This window comes from Cucumis melo, chromosome 6 (assembly GCF_025177605.1).
Source record: "Cucumis melo cultivar AY chromosome 6, USDA_Cmelo_AY_1.0, whole genome shotgun sequence".
Classification (NCBI taxonomy): domain Eukaryota; kingdom Viridiplantae; phylum Streptophyta; class Magnoliopsida; order Cucurbitales; family Cucurbitaceae; genus Cucumis; species Cucumis melo.
The window spans coordinates 23,829,921-23,849,952 of record NC_066862.1 but is presented as its reverse complement, the minus strand read 5'-3'; the positions used below and the strand labels follow the sequence as shown (position 1 = coordinate 23,849,952).

Sequence of the window (20,032 nt, the reverse complement as noted above, 5' to 3'; positions counted from 1 at the left end):
CCACTACTCGTCAGGAGGCCGAGCGAGCTGGTACAGTGGTGACGTCAGATTTATAGATACTTTAAAACATAAATCTTGGGGCACTACCCCTTCCAATCTTGGGGCACTATGCTTTTGTGCTGTTTGACTCTGGGTCATCCCATTCGTTCATATCCTCTGTGTTCGTTCAGCATGTTGGTTCAGAGGTAGAACCGTTGAGTGGTGTTTTGTCTGTTTCTACTCCATCTGAAGAGGTTTTGTTGTTTAAAAAAAAAGATAAAGGCATGTCAGATAGAGATAGCAAACCAGATGTTAGATATGACCTTACTAGTGTTAGACATGCAGGATTTCGACGTAATCTTAGGCATGGATTGGCTATCTGCTAACCATGCAAGTATAGACTATTTCCGTAAGGAAGTCGTTTTTAACCCTCCCTTTGGGACTAGTTTCAAATTTAAGGGGGCAGGAATCGTATGTATACCCAAGGTCATCTCAGCTATGAAGGCTAGTAAACTACTCAGCCAGGGTACTTAGGACTACGCAGTCCGACGGGACCGCCATTCTGGCATTGACATAGATATGATTCGAGTGGTTCGACGGGATCGCTCGCAGCCCGATTGTCTTAGTGTTTCCTCCGGGTACACTATAGACCAGATTGTCCTAGGCGTTCCTTTGGGATCACCGAAGATCAATTATGTTCCTTTGGGATCACATGTTGCACGTGTTCCGGAACGTGCCAGTTCTTGAGTACCACTTTCAGGACTCTAATAGGAAGTTAACAGGCACCTAGCGGGACTATTAATGGGTCCCTTACTGAGTATTTTATACTCACTCTTTTCATTTCTATTTTTCAGGCAGAGGCAAAGGTAAGGGCAAAGGCAAGCTGACGAGCGACCAGAAGTGACCGTGGCGAGCCATAGGGACCTTTTGCTTCCGCTTTATGTCATAGTTCAGATTTTGATGTTTGCATTTGATTTTATTCTTTATTTGTTATTTTATTTCTTTAAAATTAGATAGGGCCCGAGTTAGGATTTTATTTTTATACTTATCCCTAATCACATTGTTTATGCTTTTAAATGAAAATTTTGAGGTTTTGTTTTATTTTTATCTTAATTTTACAAATTTTATTTATCTTTTAATGGCTTGGACTTAGTATAAAGAATTAGGTCGTTACAGGCTTTTTCCATTTTCCGAAATTGTTCTATACAGTATAAATATTTTATCGTTTTGTTATATTTTTTAAAAGACCCCTTTATTTTACTTTATTTTTTATTTATTTTTATTTAAATTTGAAATCAACTTTTTCTGTTTAAAAACAAAAACAAAAATGCGAGAAAACAAAAAATGAATCTCATATCTCATCCCTATTTTTTTTCAACTCACCCATTTTTCTCTCCCACAATTTTTTTCCTCTTCCTCTTCATGAATCTTCCCAGCTTCCTCACTCTCAAAACACGATCCTAGATCAATTGAAAGGATTAAAAAAAGCAAGGAAACTATTTTGACAAATTGGTCTTCAAATGTAACATTTTTTAAAATATTCTTCCTTTTCTTTCCCTTTTGAGACTATGATCAATTATAATTGTCAAAAAAAAATTCAAATTTGTTTTTGTTTTTAATTCGTTGAATTGATTTTACAATAGCTTTAATTTTGTTAGGTTTAGGTCAATTGTTTTACGGTGGCTTTAAATTTATTAGGGTTAGTCCAATTGGGGTTGATTTTACTGTTTTCAAATTTAGTATATTTAGGCCTTCGAATTTGTTAAATTTATGTCATTTGAGTTCATTCTGCCTCTGCATTACTGTGTTTTAATTTTGTTGGGTTTAGGTCAGTTGAATTTATTGTTGCATCAAATTTTGCCTCCTACGTTTAGGCCAATTGAATATTCATATCGTTGCATCAAAATTTGCCTCGGCTTTACTTTAGCGTGTTTTAATTTTGTTAGGTTTAGGCCAATTGAAACTATTGTTGCATCAAATTTAACAGATTTTGGTCGATTTCAATGTGCTTTAAATTTGTTAGATTTAGGGTTTAATTTGTCTATTATTAATTTTTGTTTATTGTTTATTAAACCATGTTTATTTGATTGGACTTCTTGAAAGGGAGAATAGTTTGTTAGGTTTGATATTTATTTCTGCATATTACACTTTGTATTTATTTCCCAAATATTATTTCTCAACTTGTATATTATTTCCCAACATATTATTTTCCAACATATGTATACTATTTACAACCTATATTGTTTGGTGTATTATTTGCCAAATCATTTGACAACTTTATATGTCTATGTCAACCTGTATTATTTCCCAACATGTATTTATCCTATTTCACACTGATTTTCTATTATTATTATTTTTATTTATTATTCAATTGCAAAATGTATGAAAAAATTCATTTGTTTTTTACCATATGAATATAAAAATTCATGCTTAGCTTTTTCTGAAATGTGAATTGATAACCATGGGACATTTAAAAAATCCAAATAAAAAAACTCTGTTTCGTGAATCTCTGTAATATTTTAGTTTCAAAGATAAATTTGGGTAACCATTTTTACAGGTGTTGTAGGATGCTAGCACATTCCCTACACACAACTAATTCCCGAACCTAAATCTAAATTTTCATAAAACAATGTTTTTTTGGTGACCAATCACACGTTAATATGATTGGTGGTGACTCTGAACCTATTATTATTAAGATTAAATAACCGAGGACGTCGACCGCTTTACGTCACGATCACGTCGCGACAATTATATTATATTATATATATTTATGAAAATAAATAGGAAAACTTTCATAAATGTAACAAAACACCAAACTATTTACGGCCTGTATACCAAAGCCCATAAAGTTAGCCATTTTTTAAATATTTCAAATTTATCTTTCCATCTTTCTTCTCTTCCTCGCGATTTCTTTCATCGTCTTCCTCCAACGATTTCTTTCATGTCTTTATTATTTTCCTTCTTTTTTTTCTGTTGCGATTTTTTTCCATCGTCTTTCTTCTTTTCCTCTTCTTTTTTTTATGTTGCGATTTCTTTCCATTGTCTTTCTTCTTTTCTTTTTCTTCTTTTACGTCATTTAATCTTTCCATCGTATTTCTTCTTTTCCTTTTTTTTCGCTGTGATTTCTTTCCATCATATTTCTTATTTTCCTCTTCTTTTTTTCTGATGCAATTTCTTTCCATTGTCTTTCTTTTTTTTCTTTTTCTTTTTTTACATCGTTTAATCTTTCCATCGTATTTCTTCTTTTCCTCTTTTTTTTTTTCGCTGTGATTTCTTTCCATTTTCTTTCTTCTTCTCTTTTTTTTTTAAGTCGTTTAAATTTGGGTAACCAAATCCAAACGACTGCAAAAATCGTGTATAAAGAATTTTGAAAAAAAATCATTTAGATTGGAGTAGCCAAATGTAAACAATCGTGTAAAAAAAGTAAACGATTGTGTAAAAAAAATAAAAGATCGGTGTATAAAGAATCTTTAAAAAAAATCATTTAGATTGGAGTAGCCAAATGTAAATGTAATGACCTGAACTTTTAAATTAAGTTAAGGTCATTACTCAAAAGATAAACATCAAAAGACACTTTCTTGAAAAAAGGATAACTAAAATCTTTATAAAATTAATATCAAGATGTTCACAAAAACATAAAGTTATCAAAATTAACAAAAATAATTTGAAAACATGACCCGTGGGTTCTAACAATTTTAAAGAACTAAAAACAAATAAATAGGACAAAATCTTAAGTAAAAGAGAGTCGCCGCCATTTCCTCTCTTCTCGGCCATCAAAACCAGCGGTCGTCCGATGTTCGTTACGTGTTACCCCATTACTGATTATTGAGCTCCAGACGCTGGGTTCATTGGGCCACACAAGGACCAGCCGCCGCCCAGCCTCAAACACCACGTTGGTTGCTACTCTGCGTCGTGCTGGGCCACCCTCTGCCATTGCTAGCCTCACCGAATTTGGAAGTTGAGGTCAGTTTTTGTTGTTTGACGAGTTTTATGGTTTGGTTTAATTAAAGATCTATAATACCCAGTAGCTTTTGGCTTCGAATGACTAGTTTCTATCACATTTTGATGTAAGATTGAAGAGTTGTCGTTTTGAATAGTTGTTGTCCAGCGGGTTCGATAAGGATTTTGTAAAGATTTAAGTAATTAGTAAAGATGAGATTATTATGTTTGTGAAATAGAGTGTTAGGTAAGATTCTATGCTTTATGGAGTGGATCTTGAGTACCCATCTAATTTTAGTGATGATATTGATTAATCCATGGTGTCGGATGCTTGATTTTGAACTTAGAAGGTGGTTAAGATGTTGCCCATTGAAGTTAAGAATACTTTAATTGGTTCTTGACAAGTTTCTGAGTAATTTAAGTAAATTTTCTTTGAGTTCTTGCATGCCTATTGAATCTAAACATTAAGATTATATTACTCATAAGACTTGGGTCCCAAAGTTGAACATTAGAGGTCAAGAAGGGACTTTTTCTAACTTTAGAGTTTTGTTTGGGTGTTACGTATATAAGCTTCAAACACACAATGGTTTTAGATCCTAGATTCAAATTTAGAAAGGCGTTAACGTGTTATCAAGGCGATTTTGACAAGTTTTTTATGTGTGTTTTCTCATAGTTTTTAAATACCCACTGAGTGTTAGCGCGGACTTGATTTTACCTATAATGTTTAAATCGAAAATTGGAGACTTTAGAGAACTATGAAGCATTGTTCACTGCACTTAAGATCGTTTAGGAAAAATGTGGGTGATCTCTTAAGTTATTGACTTGTTACTTTGACGTTGAGTTTGTTATTAAATGATCTAAATCTCTCACATTATTGATGTTGCAACTAAGAGCATATTAATATACAAGACCCATTAAGTACACACTAAGTTTTTGGATCCTCATCTTGTTAAGAGTTTAATGTGAAGTTTAAGGTTCAATGGTGGAAAGTTTAGCCTAGACTAAAGCATTTAGGGGAAAGTTCAATTTAAAACTTGGAATCATTGGTCAACACGGTTGAGGTTATTTTAAATGAGTTTGGGTAAGTTTCTAAGTTATTTATTTGTTAGTTTCATATTGAGATTGTTAATGGATCTAACCTCTAAGGTATGAATATTGATTATAAAAGCATATCTACATAAAAGATCCATTGAATTTGAACTAACTTGGATGATCGGTGTTTGAGATCAAATGCATTTTTCAAGGAATAAACATATTCAGTTACGAATATCACAACTCAGCATTTGCTACAACTCGTAACTATGCAAGTGTGAAATTTAGGTGATGTATGACAAAAAAGTCATTAGATGACAATCAGAAGATAAATCCAATGACTATTTCATAAGGCTAACTAAAATTAAAGAAAAAAATTAAAAAGTAATCAACTGACAATCATATCAAATGACTATCTCAATATTTAGTCGTTTTGTTAAGCTTCCAACAGTCATTTTCCATAGTGATAATGAGATGATCGACAACGTTATATAAATTTAATGGATCGTAATGAAAAACTACTTAGTAATTGACAAAAAAAAAAGTAAGGTAATCATATGACAATCATAATGTAATAAACAACATATTTGGCAATTGACAAAAAATGGAAGGCAATCGTATGACAAAATGATGGTAATTAGAAACTATTTGATAGTTAACAAAAGATGGAAGGTAAGGAGTTGATTATCATAAATTACATAGTAGTTTTAAAAATAAAAATGTAAGGTCATTAGATAGCAATCGATATCATTTTCAATTAAATAACAATATTATAAATATTAAACTAAATGATAATGAGACGGTAAATCGATATAACTAACAATCGGTATAAGATAGCAATTAGATAATAATGAACATCAAATAGCAATCAGATAGTAATCAGATAACAATCAAATAACAATCGATATCATTGATAATTAGAGGTAATCAAATGACAATCCCATAATAATCAGACGACAATTCAATGCAGTTGCATATTTTTAACTATGAGGGCAATTTGGTCATTTGATAATTTTAATTAGATTGGGTTTGTTAAATTGTCATTTCTACAATTTTTAAAGTGGTAGGTCATAGACTTAATTTTCCTTATATATTTTGCCATGAGTGCAAGTGACCCTTCAACTTTTGGGGAGGTATTACTATTAGGTGTTATCTACTATTCTCCGAAAATGTTGTACTATTGTGATTGCTAAAGGAATGTTCTTGAATTATATTAAAAAATAAATGTTCTTGAATTTGTATCTGTGTAAAGATAGTCATAAACTTTCAAAAATTTAAAAAATATCAGCAACTTCCAAATATAGTTTTAACAAAATTACCTTTACCGTTCATTTGGGTTGAAAATCATCGGTGTTTTATTTTCAAAAAAAAATACATAAAATTTAAACTTTGAAAAGAATAAAAGTTTAAAAAACATCTTATAAAAATAGTAAATACCTTTGTTGGAAAAAAAGACTTTTAATTAAGAAAAACAAAAATTTCAAGAATGCTCCTCTCACTTTCTAGTATAGCAAGAGTAGAAGAGATTCGAACCATAAATTTTTTTTATGTTATATTCACGTGGAGTTTAATTAGGGCATTTTCTTTTAATCTAATGAACCTAATAAAATAATAAGTCTGAAAGAGATAAATAGCATAATATGTGCGTTCTCTGCAACTCTAACAGTGAAGACATGAACCATATTCTTCTTGATTGCAAAACAACAGAAGCTCTATGGGACAAACTTTTGACAAATTTAGGATCCTATTAACAAAAACAATATCGACGCTCTTTCTTCCTCGTTATGCAATTTCAAACAAACCAATAGGAGGAACGTAATTAGATTCACGGCGATTGCAGCTTTCCTCTAGTCTTTGTTGAACGAAAGAAACAACCAAATTTTTTGAAAAACTCCACCATAAACCTTTGGGAAAATATTTTCAATTTGATAGGAATTTGGTCAATTAGGCACTTTACTTGTAAACATTATGAACCGGGCTTAATTTCGCTAAATTTTAAAGCTTTAATAGCTAGACTAGTTTGGCTGGGCTTATCTTTAGCCTAGCTTCATGTATATTGATTTATATTATTAATATATAGATCAGTTGTCGATTCGTCCGTGCTTGCTGATCAGTTTGCTGATAAAAAAATCATCATCACATAAATATGAGTAATTGAGTTTAACCTTAATTTGATATCTATTGAACTTACTAATTTGGTCACTTTGGTGACTAACAAATTATTCATAATATAGATATCATATTAAAATAATCACAAATAATTATTTCCTTAATTTGCAAAACACTATCAACGGAATATCTATAAGACTTGCTAATTTGGTCACTTTGATGACTGACAAATTATTTATACTATAGATATCAAATAATCACAAAGAAATACATGCTTTAAATTATTTGTGATTTAAACCATATCGCAAAAGGATAATGAAACATAATTTATTGTACCAAACTTTATGGAATTTAAACATGCATAATTTATTATATTTTAAATTTAAGCAACTCAATCATGAGAAAAATACTAACATTAATAGAGTAATTAAGAACGTAATTATTAAATATGGGATAGCTTTAAATCCAAGAAAAAATTTTGAATCTTGGAAAACCCTAATTTTGATAATGTGATTATTTTGGGTAAATTATCTCTTGATGAAATCTTTATCTTCTTTTTCTTTATTTTATTTTTCTTTTTCATGGTAAGAAAATAAAAGATTTTCCATCATAAGAGATAAAAGATCTTTCTTTTTCATAATAAGAAAATAAAATATTTTTCTTCGATTTCTAAAACTTATTTGTTTTTCCCGATTAAGTTTAATTTGATATCTATATAACATACTAATTTGGTCAATTTGGTAACTAACAAATTATTCCTAACATATAGATATCGAATAACATAATTCCCAGGTGATTTTAATCGCAAAACTTGCAAAAATATTGATATTGCAAATCATTTTATCAAAAATCTCATTCAATCTAACCGACATAGTTTAAATCACTAAGATAAATAGATATTTTAAAACATAATATATGCATAACACACAAAATATAATTAATTCATAATCATCAATTTAAACATAAATTAAATATATACATACCAAATATAGTAACTTTCAAAAGATTATTAAAATCTAAACTTTAATTCTTAAATAGATTTTAATTCTTTTAATTCTTGATTACTATATTAGTTTAACTTATTATCTTTAAAAAAAAAAAAAACAAAATAATCACTTTAATAAACATGATTGTGGCCGACGGTACAAGCACGTTCAAATTGAAGATTATGATCGGCGGTGGTGGATTAAATTTCTTTCCATTCTTCCGGCAATCATAAATAAACTCAATTCAAATTGATGATTAAAACTTCTCATACAAACATTATCAATTTTATTAAAATTTCAATTACAAATGAAATCTTAACAAGGTTAGGAACCTCTTTAAATTTAAGAAAAACATGCTGAGAAAACATTAAAAAATATTAATTATTCATGTAAAATCACAAGTTCTCAATCAAGACTCTGATACCACATGTAAACTTTAGTTTCATGATTCTACAATAAAATCCTAACATTGTATATAACAATAATTGTCAAGATCTTTGAACTAGATAATTTTACAAATTGAATTTAGTTAAATAACAACATACATTGATTCATGAATAATCTTCTTAAGGAACTTTGTTTCTCTAATTGACTTTCTTTAGGACTTAATTTAGGTTTTTTTATGGAAAGAATAAACTACTTAATGAGGCAGTGAGATGACTAATCCCTAAGGTTCTAGACACCAACCATGTTTAATTAGGGTATTATCTTTTAACCTAATGGACCTAATAAAATAATAGACTCGAAAGAGATAAATAACATATAATGCAGTTTGGCCACATTAATAATAATATTATATTTAAAATAAATCTAACACATTAGTCCATGAACATTAAAAACATCACTAAACTTTCAATGTGTTCATATATGTTCATATACCCATAAGTTTTAAAAAAATGTCTTATAAATCCTTAAACTTTTCGTTTATATGTCCTTGAGGTTATTGAATTAATTGTCAATTTTGTGTCTAATGGATACCTAATCTATCTAACGTTCTTTTTAAGAAAAAATCACATATTTATATTTGATTAGTTGTTTATTTTTTTGATATTTTTAGAACTAGAAAAATGTATCAAAATATTTATAAAATGCAGCAAAAATTCATATCTATCATTATTCGAAATTTATTTTTGATATAATCTTAAACTTTGTTAAATTTTGTAAACATTTATGGTCGTTTGATTTGAAGGTTTTCTGTATGAGAATAAACACAAACATTTAAAACTCAGGTTTGTTTCACGATTTGAGTTTTCAAACTTCTAACTGAGATTAACTGATTTTCAGGCAGTTTTATCCCCCCACAAACTAAGAGTTTTTTATTCCCTTCCAAAACATTGGGTTCCCTCCTTTTCCCTCTCTATCTGTTTTATATATATATATATATAAATTCATTTGAAATACAGTTAATTAATTAATACATACTTAAAAAATTAATATAAAATATTTATTCTAATAAGCTAGTAATAATCTATTAAAATATTTACCAACTTATTTTACAATAAAAAATTATTAAATGAATACAATTATTTCTTTGCACAGATCATTAATTAATTAACTAACAGCGTATCGTATTAAATATATTTAATTGATAAATTAATATTAATTAAATTTAGTTAGTACAAAAATTCATTTTTTAATTATAACAATAGACTACTTTATGCGGTCTTTTCAAAAATATAACAAAGTGGCAAAATATTTACACTATATAGAACAATTTCGAAAACGGAAAAAGTCAACAGGCCGACAATGAAAAATACTAAAAATGTCCCGTCAACCATGCCTTCGACAACGCATGTAATATGGTACATAATCGTTTAGATTTAGATAGCCAAATATAAACCATTTATTTTTTCAATTCTATCGTTTAATTAGGTTACACAGTCGTTTAATTTGGTTACACGATCGTTTAGATTTGGCTACATGATCGTTTAGATTTCGCTATCCCAACTATAAAGGTTTTTTTTTTCAAAATTTGGTACACGATCGTTAGATTTGGCTACCCCAAATATAAACGTTTTTTTTTCAAATTTGGTACACGATTGTTTAGATTTGGCTAAACGAAAATTTTCGAGATTCTTTTGGTACACAATCGTTTAGATTTGTTTACACGATCGTTTATTTTTTCAAGATTCTTTGGTACATGATCGTTTAGATTTGGCTACATAATTTTATTTTAATTCTTTTGGTACACGATCGTTTATATTTTTTACACGATCGTTTAAATCTAGCTACTTCAATCTAAATGATTTTTTTAAAGATTTTTTATACACGAACTTTTAGATTTGGTTATCCTAGTCTAAACGACATAAAAAAATAGGAGGAAAAGAAGAAAGGAAAGAAATCGCAGCGAAAAAAAAAAGAAGAGAAAGAAGAAAGACGATAGAAAGAAATCCTAAATCTAAACGACGAAAAAAAAAGAGGGAAATAAAAAAACGATGGAAAGACATCGCAGCGAAAGAAAAAAAAAAAAAAAAAAAAAAAAAAAGAGAAACGAAAGAAAAACGATAGAAAAAAATTGCAATGGATGGAAGAAGAAAGACAGAAGGACAAACCTGAAATATTTAAAAAATGACTAACTTTATGGAGGACCATAAATATTTTAGTAGTTTGTTGTATTTATGAAAATTTACCTTAGTTTATTGCTTGTTTAATAATTAAGTAACTATTTCTGGAGATTAGTTTTAATTAAATACTCCTATCTCATTTTTCATTTTTATATTATATATTATATTAAATTTTATTTTCTTATATTATTTAATTGAAATTGAAATTACAAAAAATAAACTTAATTAATTATAAATTTGATCAAGTATTAGATTATAATTAATATTATGTTCCTGAAATATATAAATGGATTAATTTTAATTATGGATCCTTAAAAAGATTACGATAATTTACATAAATTTAACATAACACAAAACTATATATGACCTGTGTAACAAAAAACAAAAACCCTTGAAATCAATAAAATATTTTCATTATTTTCAATTTGTCCTTGAATATTGCGGACAATTCATCATTTTTCTTTCTTCTTCTTTTTTACAATTTATTCATTTTCTCTTCTAGATTTCTTCATCTCCTCTTCAAGATTTTTTTCCTTACATTTTTAAATGATTTATTCTTTTGTTTAAATCTTTTATTATATCTTCACTATTTTCGACAAGATTATTTGAAGCTGCTTCATATTTCTCATACTCGAGCATATCAATATCATTTTGACATGATCTAAACTATCGTTACCATTATCAACACAATCATTTACCATGGTCAACACGATCGTTTAAATTTGAAGCCATTTTCCTATCGTTTAAAAAGAATTACATAATCGTGTTGATATGATCTAAATGATCACTTATGATAGTCAACACGATCGTTTAGCATGATTGATACAATCGTTAAATTTGAAGTTTTTAACAATCATTTACATTGGACTACACGATCGTTTGGCATGGTCAACACGATCGTTAAATTTGAAGCCTTTTTTTTCCATCGTTAAAAAAGAACTACACAATCTTGTATCATGACTGTAATACCCGATCATTCAGAAGAAGATTACTTGTGCACGCGTATGACCAATTAATCGAGTGTTAATTGGGACATTTTTGTATTTCTCAAATTATCAAAAAGTCATCCTTGTAAAAAGATTTTTCAAAACCTTTTATAAAAAGATAACATGCAAATGCATGTAAGATCTACATCTTTTAATGACACCTCTCTTTCCACTTTATCTTAGTGGGTTTGTCGTTTACATCTTATGTAAACACTTGTCCCACACTGAGTGTTAGTGGGATTATCCAACAAAATGTTGGAGATTCTACTAACTTTAGTCCAAGAGCAATATAGTTATTTGGACCATTCAAGTCAAAATAAAATTTTGACTTTTTAAAGTCAAAAGTCAACCTATTTTGTCCGTCTTGACTAATTTCAACCTCCCGCGTATCAATCCACATTCATTTTTTAGAAATTCAAATCACATTTGAATATAAAGCCGATCAGAATTTGACTTTCCAAAGTCAAAATGTTGATTTTTCGAGCTTCTGGATATGAATCTGTATTCATATTTTTAATATAAATTACATTTAAACATAAAGTTCTATAATCGATGGATATATCACATATATTCATCGATTTATCTCTCTATACCTAATTCGAGCAATTCGAATTATTCCAACATATTATTCTAAATTAATTCCATATGAGCTAACACGGGAACCTAATAGACTTATAGATCATGGGCTCCAACAATCCGAGAGTAACTGATTAAACCCTTTTAGACCAACCACCTTATGTGCCTTGTAATCACATCATTCTGGTAGTGGCCACTATCAGCTCGCATAGCATATACAAGCTAGGCGAGAAAAGTCTAAATGTTGATAAAATGTATTTTGTTCTCTCAGGAGAGACTTTATATTAATTAACAAATGTACTATATTATTTTGAGACATCAATGAAGTCGTCTCATTCCATTCATGTTCACATTCCTCGTCTAAAATTGTTGGTTGTATTTAATTTCGCTTACTAGGCGTTCAGCGTTTTACCTCATGGGAGTTACGCATTGAGTGTCTAGGCGGCACGCCTCCAATTGGTCGCATATAGTAAGAGTACTTGGGGAGGGACGTGACATTGCCCTATTAACAAAGCAATAGAAATGTCAATTATTTCTTAAAATTATTTCTTAATTAAAATAAAAACAAGAAACAGAAGAACTTGAAGACAAGCATACTTTAACTAAGACCATTAAAGCTCCTTTATGGTCGATAACTCAGCTATAAAGGATGACTGCATTTGGTCTAAGAACTAATCCTGCCAATCTAATCTGGCTTCCAGGGTGCCATAGATACTGGCTGCAATCATACATCGCCCAAAATCTATCGAGCTTAGTAGGCTGCTCTGTAGATGCAATGAGGCAACTACCATCATGAGAAAGAGAATGAGGTTGCTAAACAAGAGCATAGGCAAGGGATGCTTGACATGAGGAGGGGTAAAGGGGTGCTCGACATGAGTACATGCAAGGGAATGCTCGACGTCACACCCCTGAGCAAGTGATATAGTAGGAACACCCCTAATTGTGCGAGTGATCCTATAGGAAAACCTCTAGTTGTGCGAGTGATCCATAGGTACACACTCCTAATCGTGTTTGTGGTCCCATAGGACCACCTGTAGTCAAGCGAGTGACCCTGTGCAAGTGATTTGTAAGTACACCTCTAATTACGCAAGTGACCCTGTAGGAACACCCCTAATCGTACGAGTGATCCTGTAGGAACACAGTACAGGTAAGGTACATAGCCTAATAGCCAAAGTCTACAAACATCATAGTCCAAAAGCATATAACAATCATAAGCATGGCATGAAACACCAAACATATATATCAGTCCACAAAACATGCATAAATCATATAACATCAACCAGCAACTAAACAACTCAACTATGCATTTTAGCCATTGACAATGCATACTCAGTAAATACATATGGTTTCTTAATTTTGTTCGAAGGTTCACTAGTAGAATCTCTTACCTTAAAGAATAGTAAAAAAAATTATTCCTCAACTGAGGTCAAAGTTTTCCAACTGGGTAGTTCCTAAAAGTAAGAGGGAGTTAAATGATTTATTTAATAAAATTAACAATTGGCTATTATCCAAAAAATTCTCCCAAATTAACTTTTGCAAAGTTGAGATTGAAATCAATCCAACCTTGATGGGAAGAATTTCACAAATTAATTCTCCAACAATTTAGTCAATTGAACCTCAAGGAAAATCTCCACGAGATAAGAGTTTTATATGCATTCTGTGATGTATCTCGACCCAATCTTGGACAAAATCATCCTCGAGATTTTTCCACAAAATGCATATGAAACGCAACAAATCCCGGGACTCTTTCAATAAATCTCAGGACAATTTCATCAATTCCGGCTGAGATTCTTCATCTACACGAGCCCAAATTGATGAAATTGTCGAGATTCATCAATCGAAAACCACTTGTGTTAACTTAAAATCTAATTCTATATCCAACTTCAATAGAAAACCAAATACATATTTTCCCATCCGCCTTAGATTTCACAAAAAAAAAAAAGAACACTATAACAAAACTTAAAATCCAATCCTAAACTATGAAATCTTTCGAAGTAAATTACCTTCACAGATTTAAGCTCGAGGATGACTTTTTGAAATTTGAGAGCACGAGAATCAGTCAAGTCTCTTCATATAGGAGCAAACACGTTTTCTCTCTAGAATGAGCACAAGGTTTAGAGTTTACAAATATCAAATGTCCGAGCTTCCAAGGGTATTTTGGTAATCGAAGAATACCCTTCATTTTGAGATTTAAAAACAAAACCCAAAATCTCGTGTCAGTTTGGCCAAAATGGATCGAGAAATGATGTTGAAACGATTTTTTGAAACTTGAGAAAAATTTTGGTGTCAAGGTCAGTCAAAATTGATCGAAAAAAACAAATATACGAGCTATTTAAAAATGTGCTACTTTTAAAATGTAAAACAAAAAATATGACCTTTTTTCTTTGAAACCAAAAATATAAAGATATCCCTTTATTCCACCGCTGAATATTTTATTAGAAACACAATCACCATGTGGCTGTGGCTTTGCTTCCTTTTCCTTTTTCTTTGAATACCTTCATTTTGTTTAGAATCCAAACACATCTTCGTATCAACTAACTAAAAGAAAAGGATCATCATAGAGGAAATCTGAGAAGGAACCGATTGCATTAAGAAAACGGTTATTGCAATCTTTATATACAAGAGTTTGAAGCGTTTTTCAGCGACTGATTCTACGAACAGATAGATCATCTCACCTTATAAACTCCATCAATTGTCTAAAACTCGAAAAAGGTCAGACCAAGGCGAACTACTTAAATATGGTCCGAGTTTAATCATCCACTGGCTTTAGCAGAAGCTGCTGATGCTGCCTCATCCAATCCCATATTTTGCAACTCTTTCATGAAACCATTCAAATCAGCGTCGCTGATCTTATATGGGTTGTGGAGCGGTCCAGGAAACGAGCCATTAGATACTTCTTCCCTATATTCTGATAAAGCTTGGTTGATGACATCTCCAATTTGAGCAAATTGCTTACAGAATTTCGGGGTCACCTGCAAAGGGCATAAACAAAATGAGTCGCATCTTAAAGAAACATAGAGAAACCTTTACGAGACAGCGGTGCAGCCTGATGGTAACCTTAGCATGATGTGGGTGTTGAAGTATGCCAAGCAGATCATGGTAAACTAGCACCTGAGTTCAAGAAAATTTATTAGTAGTAGAGGACATTCGACTCGACGCTAGGATTGTTGTCAAGTAATCGAGTACAAAATGAGCAGCACACCGATCAACCTTATCAAACAAGTATGGATGATGAAACCAACATTTCTGTTTAAACGAAACCAAAACAATAAAAAACGAAGTTGTCTAAAATATTTTAAAAATCATAAACCTTGTCTCCTAATCGACTGAAATGCAATGTCCATTTTCTTCTTCATACTCTCCTTCCAATACGACAGAGCAACATTCAGACCCAAATATTAACAAATTGCTATTTCATTTCCACTTGTTAGTGAGTGCATTGTTTACTGAAAAAAATATTTCACTACTTTTGAAGGTCTTCCATATTCTGATGCATCAACTCCCTTTAGGGAATCTTGAAACATCTTAAAAAGTTACAGTCCATTTTGTTCCAATTACATTGTGCTTGAATTGAAGAACCACAAAAGTGGACCATTTTGGAATACTAAAAAGGAACAACCTTCGATGCTTCTCTCATTCAGGAGAGAACCTCCAACTCCTGAACTCGGTAAAGAAATAATTTGAAGGTATTAATTATATGCCAGACCAAAGGAGAGACAAACAAACAGCTCAATAAAAGGAAGTACGGTTAGCAGTCATATATTTATATATATTATATATATGCAAGTATGTATGTACAGATGGCATATATAAGAATGTATGTGCAATCGACCAACTTGTCCACTACAGAAAGGCCCTGCTCCAATGCCCAGGGTGGGAATACGGAGAGCAACTGTAGCCGCAGCAGCAACTTCTGGAGGAACACATTCTAGGACGACAGCAAAACACCCAGCTTCTTGTAGAGAGATTGCAGTTTCCACTACCTGCAAAGATGCATATTCAGCATAAAAGTCGAAATAAACACGAAAAACTATGAAAACATAACCACAGAATGGTGTCCCAGGAATAGCTGCAAATAGGACAATAAGAGGAAGAGATAAGTAGAGGAGTGGGGGGACCTTAACAGCACTGGCGATATTCTTCCCTTGAGGTCTAAATCCTCCGAGAACACTAATGGCTTGCGGAGTAAGTCCAACGTGCCCCATTACCGCAATTCCTGCATCGACTATAGCTCTTGCTGCTGTTATTCTAGAATGTGCACCCCCTTCCAATTTTATTGCATCCATTCTCCCTTCCTTCAGAATTTTCACTGCCGTATCAACAGCCTGTCAATAATAGCAACTCAATTGTGGATCATTTTAAAATTTTGAGATCTCCGTCAAGTAGGAAGTTACTGATTTGTTTAAGGTTTTGACATCCTAAAAAAATAGTTGCTTGTACGATTCAATTACAGCTACCAATCCCATTCTAGTTTCCCATCAAATATATGCCCTTACATCTCTAAACTAGCGAGTTATCAAAAATAAATTCCTCCACAGATATGTTCCTTCAAGTTTATGGTTTTTTTTTCCTTTAATAATTAATATGAGAATCAGTTTTATTGGTGATATGAAATTACAAAGAGAAGTGTAGAAACCCCACTGGAAAGGAGTCACAAAAGAACAGAAAGTATAAAAATGGAAAGTGAAGCATTTACTACACCAAGTGATGGTTGTAAAAACAAAAAGCAACAAAAAACCAACAAAAAGTAAGTTGGGTCTGTTTATGCATTTTGAGACATTATGATGGCTTAATCTAACCAGAAACTAAATGAAAACATATTTTGATATGAATTTAAGACTTACAATTTTCAATCCTTTATATAACTCCATCAGCAAGTAAAATAGACATTTTCACAATCCCTTAGATTTCCCGTACAACCCATTCAAACAACGACAAAAAGAAAAAAAAAAAAGATTCTCTAACTTTATCATTCCTTCAAACACCTAAAAGGCAAAAGAGAAAGAAAAACCCTGTACATGGCTGGATTCATAAGTACCAAAGGGCAAATCAACAATCAAAAAAGGCCTCCTAGCCCCACGAGCCACAGCCCTACAATGAACAAGCATTTCATCCAAACTAATTGGCAACGTAGAGTTGTGGCCGTGCACAACCATGGCAGCTGAATCGCCAACCAAAGCAATATCAATGCCAGCCATGTCCAAATGGACACCGGAAGGGTAATCGTAAGCAGTGACCATGGTGATGGGTTCACCTTTCTTGTACTTTTGTATAAGATTGGTGAGAGTAACTCTTTGATTTGGAGTTTGGGAGGTGGGGCCGCCGTAGACCGTGTTTTCAGGGACATTGCTCATGTAACGAAGGGTTTTGAGGAGGGATTGTGTTCTTGTTTGAGATGCAATCCAGGTTAAAAGCTTGAAGACCGCCATTCACAAAAGGATTGGGGCAAAGAATACACACTATTCTTTGAGATACTAGAAAAGGGAAAAAAAATCAACAATCATTTTAAGAAGCACGAATACGAATAGGAGATATGGACACAATATGACAGACATACTAGTCAAACAAGAGTGTCTCTACTTCTTAGAAAGTACAATAGATAATGAACATTCATTAAAAAAAGCAAAAAAACAAAGAAGAAAAACTACCCCTTCTGGAATGAACATCCAGTTTCTACTTTGCATCTTAAAATCCAAACAACTAATTTTCCTCTAAAGATAGGACGGAGTTAGACCAATTTAAATAACTTACGAAGTCAATACTAAATAAGTGGCATATCCTTTAAAACATAAATAAAGTACATTAGTTGTCTGAGTTCATTAAAAAGTTCCAAACTATAATACAAATGCAAAATCTTAAATAGAGATCACACTTTCCAAAACAAAATGTAAAAACGTGGATGATTGACTACTATTGACGTAGATGTAGACAAGGAGGAAGATGCCATCTATTATATATGAATTGAATTCATTAAAAAATGTTCTCAAAACAAAAACATTAAGATACTCCTTTCCAAAGAACACATCATGCCTCTCAAATCTGATTAAATCAGACCAAAAATTCCAGATAATATTCCAAAAACTCAGACCATATATGTACAACTTCCACATTAAATAAATACAAAAATACATAATTTTTTTTAAAAAAAAAGGCACCACAAAAGTCCAAGGCCTAAACCATGTTTCATATAAATTTCAACATCTCTTTTGGGGGTACATATTAATATGAAGTAATGAATAAAAAGACATATAAATGTTCTGTCAAATCAGTTGAGACGTTCCTCAAACATTGATGCACATAAAAGAAAAAAGAAAAAAAGAAGGGAAAAACCTTTAAACCGAGACAGCAAGTAACCAAAACGGGGGCGAGCGCGGCAGGTCTTATCGGAGGAAAGGGGATGGCCGAATGTTGAAGACTGGAGAGGACTAGAGGAAAGTGAAGATTGCTTAAGGTTTGATTTTGAAAGGGGCTGAACGTTAAACAATATAAAGGGACTCTCTCGTCCTCGCTTCATAGCTCAGATGGGTAGATCCTCTCTAAATCACCTATACACATAGATATAAATGTGAAACACTTCTCATTTTTACAAAATAAACTCGAACAACAACATTTCTTTTTTTTTTTGCAAGAAATCTACCAAAATAAACTCAACAACAACATTTCTTTTATTATTATTTGTTTGCAAGAAATCGACCAAAATAAACTCAACAAACAACATTTCTAGTTTTACAAGAAATCCACCAAAATAAACTCAACCAACAACATTTCTTAAATAAACTCAACCTACCGTCATTCCAACAAAGAAAAAAAAATCTGAAAAGCCCCAAATATTAGCTGGCAAAGAAAGTCTCATATTTTTAAGTAAGAGAAGCTAAGAACTAACTTATAATCGTATATCTCAAAACGACAAAGAAAAAAAAAAAAAAAAAGTAAGCAACCAGCTCATGCTTTGTTATAGAGAAAGCAGAAATTTTCTCACCAATGTTATTCAAACTAAATCAGAAACAAATGGTTGAAGCTTGAGAAAGATATCCTTGAGATGTTTGTATGCTTCACCGTTGCCCAGAGTCGTCGTGGTCGTCGAGTTGCAGTCTCCGTCGAGTCCCAATCCAGTGGCTGACGCTGGTAATTGAAGTAGTTGTAGTTTATGCGAGTTACGGGAAGAGTTCAAGCAGAGACTGGCAGTCTCCTAGTAGCCGGAGATGGACTGAGAAGCGTGCATGAGGGGAGGAGGCAACGGGCGGGGTGGGTTTGGGAGGGAGAACGTAGGTTTTTCTCCCAAGGGTAAAATAGCCATTTTCATATCATATGTCTTATGAGTAATATCTATCGAATTAAAAACAAAACTTCATTAAAAAAAATTTAAATTTAAACAAGTGAAATGCTTTATTCCTTTTCTTATTTTAATAAATTCCAACCTTATATTCTCTTTCAAAAATATAACGTCAAAATATTTATGATGTATAGAACCCATAATGAAAAATATTAAAAATGTTCCGTCAACAACGTGCTTAATATATTTGGTAACAGGTGTAATATATTTGGTACACGATCGCTCATATTTAACTATTATTTAGTACACGATGCAATAGACGAATGTGGAAGAAGGACAAAATGACAAACCTGAAATATTTAAAAAATGACTAACTTTATAGATTTTAGTACACGGACGATAAATAGTTTGGTGTTTTGCTAGAAAAATTTCTTAAAAATATTTCGTTCTTAGAAATAACATATTTTAATTGTTAAATTAAAATATTTAATTATTTCTTTTTTAGAAACCTTAGTTGTGAATTTTTAAAAGAATATTTTAAAAAAAATTATTGAATTATTAACAAAATTCAAAATTAAGATATTACCA

The 20,032-nt window shown here is 31.5% G+C and overlaps 1 protein-coding gene across 1 annotated transcript; it reads right to left on the bottom strand.

Annotated features, from left to right (window-relative positions):
* Window positions 1-14,729: 14,729 nt before the first annotated feature.
* Window positions 14,730-19,455, bottom strand: LOC103491726 (3-methyl-2-oxobutanoate hydroxymethyltransferase 2, mitochondrial-like). The gene is made up of 7 exons (XM_008451788.2): window positions 19,151-19,455; window positions 18,502-18,716; window positions 17,190-17,645; window positions 16,290-16,496; window positions 16,008-16,154; window positions 15,229-15,282; window positions 14,730-15,143 (listed from the first exon to the last, which is right to left on the bottom strand). The coding sequence occupies exons 3-7, from the start codon at window positions 17,598-17,600 to the stop codon at window positions 14,925-14,927; spliced, it is 1,038 nt and encodes a 345-aa protein (XP_008450010.1). The 5' UTR covers window positions 17,601-17,645; window positions 18,502-18,716; window positions 19,151-19,455; the 3' UTR covers window positions 14,730-14,924.
* Window positions 19,456-20,032: the final 577 nt, after the last annotated feature.

Coding starts and splice junctions, on each gene's coding strand:
- LOC103491726 (XM_008451788.2), bottom strand. CDS start 17,600: ATGGCGGTCTTCAAGCTTTTAACCTGGATTGCATCTCAAACAAGAACA. Junction 16,155..16,289: donor ATATCGCCAGTGCTGTTAAG/GTCCCCCCACTC, acceptor GCATCTTTGCAG/GTAGTGGAAACTGCAATCTC. Junction 15,283..16,007: donor GGCCTTTCTGTAGTGGACAA/GTTGGTCGATTG, acceptor TCTTGAACTCAG/GTGCTAGTTTACCATGATCT.